Here is a 10,815-nt window from a genome sequence, read left to right as displayed (position 1 = left end):
GACCAGTTTGGTCTGTGAGTGTCAGGCTGCAAGAGCACCTTTGGATTGAAGACACCACTGGGCTGGAACAGTAATATACTGTGTGATTGGCAGACAGAGATACAAATGGAGCATTAAAAATCTATCCCTTTAGAAACTGAAATCAGAGTGTGTGAAATCAGTTCTCAAAGATAACTGCACTGTTTCTGTAGTCTAGTTTCCCCAAACTTAATCATCAACTCCCCTGCAGAGCACAAGCCAGACTGAGGTGACCCAACCCTGCATGGTTTATGACTAAAAAATAGCCACTTGTTCTGAAGATGACAAATGGAAATAACTGTTAGGAATGACTTACTATCCTGGCAATACTCAATTATGACTCATAATGGTGATGATGTAAAATATTATGGAGAGACAAACAATCAGACTTGCCATAAGAATTCAATAATGTGCTAGTATAATGAAAGTTACAGATGAAAAGAAAACTCTAGTTTTCTTTTCTTTTTCTGTTGGGTATGGCAAATGTACTTGAAATACACTGATATCTTCTAATACAGATTTTTTAAATTGTCAGGTGTGGCCCAATTTATAAAAATAGTTTGTCATAATCTTTTTTTCTTCTGTCACAACATGCTTTTTTTTTCTTTTCCTCTTAAGATGTTAATTTATCATGCAAAGATTTTTTTTTTCATTAAGTGCATTAATGCTTTTGTTTGTACAGGATTTTTTCAAATCAGAAGGACTCCCCATAGTTCCTAAATGTAAATCCTTAGCGAACAACATGCCAAAATGATAGCTCCATTCCACGTTAGGAAAAGGCAAATTCAGCCGTGTCTTGGGATTTTAACCAGGGTTCCAGCCTTTGGGTTGTACAGTGTCTCTAATAAATTTCCCTTATGATAAGTTCAGATAGACTGTAATGGAACATTTTGTAGAAGAAACTGGCTTCTAGCAAGTTGAATAGTGATGCTGGGAATAAATTTTGTTTCCCTGAATAATGGTTTCTCAAAGCAGTCACAGCTTCTTTAGAAGTTTAGAATTGGTACCATTTCTTATCCTTATATTTCAGCATTAACTGCAAGAAAAAATAGTCAATAAAATGTTTTTAAAAATATTTAAAAGTACTAATCAAAGCAAGCCCATACTGAACCAATCATGCAGATCTAAATCTCAAAATTTATAAAATTTCCTTTATTTTTTGAAATAAAGTACATATGAAAAGATTTTTTAAAAATAATCAAGCTGTAAAGACTCAGCTGATTTTTAATGACTGAAGCAAAAAGGAATGTGTGGGTTCCAGCTTCTAGTACCCCTCCCACCTTTTTTGGTTGAGGGGGGAGGATCATGTAATATACCTAAGCACATTTTTAGTAGCAGATGCATAATATAGACCCAATGTTTCAGAACCAATGAATAATTTTCTTTTAGATTATCTCCCTAAGGTAAAGAAATATTAATATAGTATTTTAAAACATTTTTCTCCCCAATACTGGGGGAATCATAATACTTACAACAAGATCCAGATTACTCTGGCTCTCACACAGGATTATTTACAGTGGTATCTCTGGGCTTTCTTGTGCAAGGCTCAGTGTTTCAAGTTATTATTGGATGGAGATGCCTATATTAAGCCATTTACCTCATGTGCATGTTTGGAAAATGCTTCTGCACTGGTCATCATGCCTGCAGTCTTCTCCTCCAGCTCTCCTAGCCTCTGTCCTCTCTCATCAAGTGCGATCCGAGCGCGTGTCAGCTCTCCCATCACCCCTCCGGCAGCACCTTTCATCCCTTCTATACCACCTGGTCCGGGAATGTGCTGTGCAAGGCTGCGAGATGCTCTTCCAGCTGAAGCTTCCCCAACTGGGGATTCAAGCCATAGCAATTTAAGACATATTGTCAGTAATTCAAGTAATTAGGATGAAGTTTATCACCAAAACACTTACCTTAAATTCTGTCATAATTCTCATTGAGAGAGAGAGACATATTTGGTCCTATCATGGATGTATGTTTGGAGATGCTGGCTTTTACCCACGAGAATGTCTGTGAAGGAGTCTGAGACTGTGAAGTAACCGTATTTTTACTGCCTGTCTTTGTGTATATGTATGTGGATTCCATGCAATATGGCATTTTATTTCTTCTATGGCATAGCATTTCTTGACATTGCTGAATTGGGATGCTCACAATATATGTGATCTCATATTTAACCCATATCAGGGTCTGTTCCAAACTTAGGTCTGTTCATTTGTTTAAATTTCTGCCCAAGTCTTCATTCTTAACATCTCTCTTCATCTTGCTGTCATCCTTTGTAGGCCTCAGTTGTTGTTCCTGTTTTAAGATATGTGTGTGTGGGGGGGAGTAAATACTAGAGAACGGGGTGTGCATGATGGACATTAGTATACATATGTTGAAATTTTGTTACTTTATAAAAGAATAAAAATTTCCCTATCATTTACAAAGTTCAGTTTAATTTCAATGAATTTTTTGGAAGTTTTTATTGAAAGACAGCTATCTTGGTAGAAATTTAGTGAGCATTCTCAAGGATGTAATATTAGAAATAATATCAAAAGGTATTTTTTTTAAAGTCTAATTGAGATATAATTCACATACTTTCTGTACACAAAGTGTATAACTCGGTGGTTTTAGTGTGCTGACAGAGCTGTGCAAATTTTATCTAATTTTAAAATATTTTCATTACTCCAAAATAAAACTCTGTGCCCATTAGCAGTCACTCCCCCTCCCAACTTGCCCCAGTGCTTGTCAACCACTAATCTACTTTCTGTCTCTATGGATTTGCCTATTCTGGACATTCCATATAAATGGAATCATACAATATGTGGCCTTGTTTCCTTCTTTAATTTAGCATGATGTCTTCAAGTTTCATCCCTGTTGTAGCATGTATCAAATTTCATTTCTTTTTATGGCTGAGTAGTAGTCCATCATATGGAGGCACCTAGATCTTTTGCTTAGTTAAAAGTTCAAGAGAAAAGGAATTTTGATCTGCAAGACCAAATAGGGTTGAGATATTCTGGGAAATACATTCTTTCTAAAAATGTTCTCTAGTGTCTTTCTACTCTTTTTTGATTATTCATCAGAGTTTCACTGGAAGAATTTTAATTTATTCTGTAGCATTGATAAACTTTGTGTTCTGAATAAAGAATCTGTTTCCCAGCAGTCGCTAAAGGCAGGAGGATTCATAAACATTTTTACCAGAATTTAACAACTATCTTCACCTTGCCTTGCAGGTATGATCTATTTGCAAATGATGTATTTATTAGCTTACTCATTATTTGTTTGAATTGCATGTACTGCTTTTTGTTAAACTATTTCCTAATATGAAGTAACTGATTTTATTCATGTTTAGCAAAAAAAAAAAAAAAAATTTCATGGTATAGAAGCAAAAAAAAAAAAAACCCCTAGTTTAGAATTTGAAACCGCCTATTACATTAAGTTACACACACACACACACACACACACACACAGAGAAATAGGTCTTCTGTGGTACAGTTTCATAATCAGGAGTTTACTCACAGAGCTCTTCTCTGTCAAATGTTTGTCCACTTCCACCAAACAGTCCCTTGAGAAAGCCTCTGTTCTGAGCTTCTGGTGTCTCTATGGGAGTAAACAAATCTCCTAGCATGTCCTGTATCAAATTCAAACAAAAAAGCATTAGAATAACTAAAAATAAAGCGATAGAAAAAAGATAACACTATACTATGTTAAAGCACAGAAAGAAAAGATAGTCTGCTTTCCATATATTTTCCTGGCAATTTTTGCTTTGTTCCCAGTTTTATTTCTGGCATTTCTTTCTCCACTTCCTTTTCCTTTCCTTCTCTAATAACTGGAGTCTGAAAATTTTCATTTTTCTGCCCTGTTCTTTTCTCCCCTTTACAGTTAGAAAAGTTGAGAAGCTAATATATTTACTTTAGGATTAATTTCCACCTGATCAATTACTCCCAATCTGGATTTCAGATACGTTTTCAATGACAATAGCTTCTTTCCTGTCTTAACCCCCTTCCCTGAACCAAGCACAGACCACCCTATGAAGAGGGAAGCCTTTGGTAATATGTGGAGAACATTTGGATTTATTTTTGTATGAAGTACATAACTAGGAAATGTTTCAAGACAAATGAGTCAAAATAGATAGCTCCTGCATAGTGAGATAAAATTGTTTTCAGTATTTGATGTGTTTTAGAATGACTGGAAAAATACCTTTTTAGAAATATGGGTGCTTGGGCTTAATTCCTCACATACTGAATCAGAATCTACATAGATGTGTTCTGGTTATCTATATTTTTAATGTGCTCTCCATGTCTTTCTGAAGCAGACTAAAATTTGAGAACCACTGGTGTGGAGGAAGAAATGTCAGCCAAAAGTCTGGAGATCTGTGACCTAATATCAGTTTGTCTATGAACCTGCAGCCTGACATTCTTTACCCTCTTCCTCTCACCTCTACTCACCAGACCTGAGCTCAAAATGGCAGCGGTATCGACTTAGCCAGAAACCCAGGAATCATTATTAATTCCTTCCTTTCCCTCACTGCTACATCTAAGAACCCTCCAATCCAACTGATTACACTTTATAGCTATTGAATATGCTAACTTTTCTCTATTCTCACTGCTGGCTGCCTTATTTTAAGACACTTATTTTTGGCCTTAATTATTAAAAAAAAAAACCCTCCTGATTGTTCTCCCTCATTCCTCGAAACCATATGCAACCAGAATATTAGTTTTCATAAACAAATCTGTTAAACCTTTTTAATGACTTCCTATTGCCCTTGGGATAAATGCCAGATTCCTTAGGCTCATATAAGGTGCTCCAAGATCTGCTCTGGAGTAATTCTCCAGCATTATCCCTCCATCCTTTTCACTAACTCTGCACTTTGTTGGCAGTTTCCTGAACCCCCCAGGGTTTTGCACGCAACTACTCTGCTGGGAATATCATTTCTTTTTCCATTCCCAGCCGTCCATTCTTATGGACAACTCCTACTCACCCCTTACAACTCTTTCTAACTAGCCGTCCCTGCTGTCCCATCAACCCAGGGGCCCCTCTTCCATGCCTCTCTAGTGCTGACACAGCCACATATAGGCAGTCTCTTCCACAAAGTGCTGTAGTTTTCTGTTTACTCAGCTCCCTTCACATTAACGGGTAGGGAGTCGTATCTTGTTTTATCACTGTATTTTATCATATGCCAAGTACCAGGTATATGTTAACAACTCAATAAGTATTTGTTGAATAACTATAATAATTAAATTATTATTTATTTTTAAAATATGCTATGTTCTAGGCACTATGTTCAGCATTTTTACTTAATTCTCAATGATGCTCCAAGATAGAGCATACAGGGTGTTAAGTAAAATGCCCAAAGTTATACAAGTGGGCAAATACAACTGAAATAGTTCAGAGCTTATACTCTCAACCTCTGTATTAAAATGGGTGAGTTTTAGTTTTCTTCTTTGTAAAATAAGGGGGTTGAACCAATTAAGTCTCTAAGATGCTCTTTAAAAATTTTGTAACTGGTTATCCAAGGTTAGATAGGCATTTATATTTATTCTGTTTCAAGGCTCTGCTTACTTCTATGATAAAAGACAAATGACCAATTCTAACCTGCAGGAAGTGTATTTGTTCTGTATGGCTCTTAATCAAAATTAAGATTTCTTAAAAAAAAGTCCATGAGCTCTCTAAATTATATGCAAAATTTTTGTGTGTACATGCATATTCCCCACCATAGAAGGAAAGAGTTTATAATCTTTTTTTTTTTTTTGAGAGAGAGAGTTTATAATCTTACAGAGGATTCTCCATAGGCAAAAAAAAAAAAAGAATAAAATGAGCAAACAAAAAATCACCCATTAATGTGTATGATCTTCACGTTCTCCTTCTCACTTTCCCTTTTTCTCTCTTACTTTTTCTAGATCCACATTAAACTTGACAGGATCACAATGATGAACATATATTCAAAACATATTCTAGGGAAGGCATGTTTATTGCTTGGCCCAGTAATATTTTAGCTTTTAGATATCTCTCTCATTCTCTTTTTACAACCATGTCCAATGTTTTCATAAATGTGCCTGACCTACCTGTAGATTATCACACATCTCTTGGCTGTATGTTAAACGCTGAATTTCAGTAGGAGAGACGAGGTATAATGCCTGGCCTTCATTGGTAAAACAAAATGTCCGTGCTATCCTCATGTCTGTCAGTGGCAAATAATTAACATCCAACATTGGGCGAAGACTAGGTAGGCTGAATGGAAAAAAGCAAATCCACATTTCATATTCAAGTTGTTAGAAGCTTTAATTTCTGTGTAAAATGTGCAGACTCTTACATAAAAAATTATTTTTATACCACTATTTTATGGTTGTTTCTTTTTATTCTCTTGAAGTCTCAGTGGTAAAAAAACAAAAAACAAAAAACAAACAAACTAGACTCATATAAAATCACATATACACAAAAAATCATGGCCCCGGTTCTTAACCCACACAGATATTTAGCAGATATCCTTGAAGGTTGGATTAATTGTAGCGGCCAGCAATTTCAGGATATATTTTGCAACATTTCACAAATTCCTACAATATGTTTATAGTCTTTGGTTATGGCAAAAACACCATAGCTAGAAATGGCTGCCTACATACTTGGCCTCCTATCTCCCTTCAAGGCAAAACTCCTGAGTCTGAGGAAGTTATGCACTAATGGACGTGTGGAATGGATCCAGTTCACTGTGCCCAGCAATGGAGTGGCTTTGCTCCCCATTCCTCTACTCCCTCTACACACAGGATGTGAAAATTACCTATCACTTCACCTGGGCTGAAGGCATGATTAATAAATAATCATGCTTGAGGTTATATGGGAATGAGAATAAGTTACAGATAATAGATCAGAATTTGCATAGCCAAAGGAATACCACTCATCTCAAGTGTTTTACCAAATGGCTATAGTCTTATCCTAATGTTGTAGCCCATGATTTTCTTACTTATTAGAATGTCCCCTTGGATGCTGCCATGAGCCAGTTTTGCAAAATACTAAAGAAAATTAATCTCACTGCTTTTAGATCACACCTCTAATGCCAAAAGGGGAAAAATCTGCAAACTTGTCATTAAATTTCAAACTTTGAATTCATGCAACTGATTTTGATGTGTATAATAATTTTAAATTATCCCAGATAATAAAACCAGTATCTTGAAAAAAAAGTACTGATTTCTCTTATGAAAGTAGTTTGTAATTACAAGTTAAGCCTTCGAACTTCATAATATAAAATGGGACCTGAAATCTGTGCAATTGGAATAAGCTTTCTATGAGGTTCTAGCACCAAATCATCCAATATGGTAGCCATTAGGCATATATGGTTATTGAGCAGTTGATATGTGTTTTGTGTGAACTGAGGTGTTCTGTAATGTAAATTATATACTGGATTTCAAAGACTTATGTTATGGCATTTCAAGTAATTAAGGTCTCTAAGATATGAGTCCAAAACAAACCCCGTTAAACAGACTTCATGATAGATTCAGTCAAATAAATGGGTAGCAATGGGAAGGGGATGCCAGTAGACTTTTCTGATAAACTACATTATTTATGTAGCATAATAAAAGTAAGCCAAGAAAACAAAAATGGTATAATTATTTTAGGGAGTAATTCAATTGCAAAAGACTAGGAACTAAATAATTTTATTATATGCGCTGCCTAAGCAAGCATGGAACTAAGTGATTTTAAAGCTGAAAAACAGATTTTTTTTTCTGTGCAGGGGACATTTTATAAGGAAATAGTTCACAAAACTAACAATGATTCTCACTAAATATGATTGTCACAGCCCAGTCTGAGAACTCATTTATAGATAAGCCTCTAGTATCACTTTCTACTATTTTCTAGGTCTGGGTACATTAGCATATAGATAATCATTAGCTACCTGCCAACTATCAGAAAAGTAGGACTTGAGAAGAATGGACTCAGTATAGTTCATTTCTGATAGGATTTGGGAAGATCTAGGAAAATAATAACTCTCCTGTTGCTATGACTCCTGTTGGTTTTTAAACTATTGTTTGTCATTTCTCAAGAAATTTCCCTCCTCAAAGTGTTAGTGGTAGCACATATTTATTTAAATGGAAGTCAATTTTCAGATATACCCAAAATCATTTGAGAAAACAAGACACACTAAAATTTTTCAAAAATAAGGTAATCACTATCAAGCTAAAAATCTCAACTGTGACAATAGTTTAATGTCTTTTAATTTAAAATAAAAATTTGGAGTGACTAAATGGGAGCTTAGGGGACAGGAGGGTATGCGTGATATACATTTTTTCCCCTTGAAACTAAGGCATTCTAGGAGTTAAGTCATCATTTTCAAATAAGACTGGAATGATTTCCATGACAAATAACCAAAAAACAGTTTGAGAAAAAGAAACCAGATAAGAAGAGAAAGAACCAGAAATATCTAAGAGAATGAGAAGACAGTAAATGATTGTTTTTATTTTTTTTTAAACTTTAACTACTTTTCTTTGGGTTACAAATATACTCATGTCTCCCCTATTAAAGAAAATAAAACAGTAAAAACACTCTTGAAAACCTAATCTTGCTCTTGAACAACTTTCTTGTTTCTCATCACTTTTTTTAACCAAAAAAATTTCCTGAAACAATAATCTATACTGGGGGTTGGCAAACTTTTATTAAAGTGCCAGCTTGTAAATATTGTAGGCTTTGCAGGTCACTGGGTCTCTCTTACATCTACTCAACTCTGCCTTTTTATGCAAAAGCAGCCAGACATTAGGTAAGCAAATGGGTGTGGCTGGGTTCCAAAAAACCCTTTATTTATGGACATTGAAATTTGAATTTCATATATTTTTCACATATTATGAAATATTATCTGATTTTTTTTTCAACATTTTAAAATTTAAAATCCATTCTTACCTTGCAGGCTGTACAATATTAGATTAGGGGAAGGGCAAGATAGATATAGTCTGTGGGTGGTAGTTTGTCAACTCCTGATCTATACCGCTGCCTCTAGCTCCATTGAAAATTTACTTTTTGCCTCTACCATGCTCCCAAGATTTGCCGTCTCAAGGATCACTAATACCTTTTAGTTGCCTGGCCTAATGTTTTTTCTTCTACCCAAATTCTTTGGCTCTCTGCTATATCTGACTACCTCTTGACCATTGTCTTGGTGGTCTTCTTTCTTTTCTTTGGATACTCTTCTAACCTTTCATGAAGTTATTCTCATCTTTTTCCTGTATCTCTGATGACTTCTCATTATCCTCTGCTGGATTTTGTCTCTTTTCTACCACATGAATGTAGAGATATCCTTAAGTTTTTGTTCCCAGATCAGTCTATTTCTCCTTTCTTTTTATACTATCTTCTTTGATGATCTCATTCACTCCTGTAACTTCCACTAATGCATTTACATGGATGACTTCCAAAGCTGGATCTTCCATATTTTTCTAGAGTCCAGACCTGAAATTGCTTGCCAAACTTCTGTGGAATGGCTTAAAAACACCTCAAATTCAAACTTCTCATTATCAGCTTTTCCAAATTTTCATGAGTTTCCTATCTGCTAATGACATTACTGTTATTCAAGTTCATAAAAAAATTTTTAACCTTTAAATTCTCTTTTAATCCTGAGATATAACAATCTCCCTTACCTTTCACAATCAGTTTTACATTCAGCAAGTTTCCCTCAATTATCCCTCACATGTGTTTCTACTTTGCTTTCTATATAGCTGACACTTCAGTTCAGAAGACCATTTCAAGCTCTCTGTATTATTTCCTAATGTATAGCTAGAAAGGTTAGCTGCTCACTGATTAATATCAAACTCTTTAGCCTGCCACTAAAGTCCTCAATAATTTACCCCAATCTGCTTCTTCAGGTTACTTTCGTTCCAACATCTCCTTTTTAATAACATATACTATCTCATGACTTTGAATTCTGAGGACTTAGTTTGTGTCTAGAAGATTTTACCCTTTATTTCCTCTGCTGGAATATGTATTTTTTGTGTTATAATTACTTGTGTATCTGTCTTATCTCCCCCAATTTGATAGTAAGCTTTTTAAGGACTAGGATTATGTTTTTACTAGCTTTTATATCCTTCACAGACATAGTATAATGCTTAACTGTCTCAGTGATTTTTGGAACCAGGTGAGTTATTAAAACAAATGATAGTGACTTCTACATAGATTATGTTTATTAAGTGTTTGTTGAACTTGTAAAATCATTATGTAATTAATTTTGTGTCTCATGAATTTCAATTTACTAACAGTATAATGAAAATTTTCAACTGATATCATATTATTAAGATTTTTAAATTCTGGTGCTCTAATATACATGATGACTTACAGTTAACCATACTGTATTGTATACAGTATATAAATAGTTGCTAGAAAAGTAGATCTTAAAAGTTCTCACCACACACACAAAAGTGGTAACTGTGAGGTGATGGATGTTTTAACTAATGTTGTTCTGGTAGTAATTTCACAATATATACATATATCAAATTATCATGTTGTACACCTTAAACAATGTTATATTTCAGTTGCAGTGATGACTTTTAAAATTCTGTTCAGTGCTATTCTTACTTTTTTAGACTTGCAACCTCTAGCAAATTTGAGCTTTAATTTATTAACATATGTAAAATGGAAATGCAAATAATACTTTGTTTTCCTATGTCCTGTAGAAATTATAATGACCAAATTTAACTCTATATGTAAAGTTCTTGTGTGGACTATAAAACAGTAAAAGTAAGTTCATTTCTTCTCCTTGTAGTTTATTCACTTTTATATTTTATGACTAGCATAATATCTGGGAGATAACATAATTCAGTAAATGCTTGTGAATTAATGTGTGAATGACTAGAAAAATCA

General features: G+C 34.5%; 1 protein-coding gene across 1 annotated transcript in view; it reads right to left on the bottom strand.

The window, feature by feature from the left end:
• Nucleotides 1-485: 485 nt before the first annotated feature.
• The window catches only part of STXBP5L (syntaxin binding protein 5L), a 408,526-nt gene continuing 398,196 nt past the window's right edge, over nucleotides 486-10,815 (bottom strand). Inside the window, exons 26-29 of the mRNA XM_080822438.1 lie at nucleotides 6,051-6,216; nucleotides 3,505-3,616; nucleotides 1,616-1,836; nucleotides 486-1,054 (exon numbers count right to left, since the gene is read on the bottom strand). Of these exons, the coding sequence (XP_080678564.1) occupies nucleotides 1,013-1,054; nucleotides 1,616-1,836; nucleotides 3,505-3,616; nucleotides 6,051-6,216 (541 nt within the window). The 3' untranslated portion in view covers nucleotides 486-1,012. The remainder of the gene's footprint in view (nucleotides 1,055-1,615; nucleotides 1,837-3,504; nucleotides 3,617-6,050; nucleotides 6,217-10,815) is intronic.

Source organism: Martes martes (genome assembly GCF_963455335.1).
Source record: "Martes martes genome assembly, chromosome: 1".
Classification (NCBI taxonomy): Eukaryota; Metazoa; Chordata; class Mammalia; order Carnivora; family Mustelidae; genus Martes; species Martes martes.
This window is presented reverse-complemented; position numbering and strand designations above follow the sequence as displayed.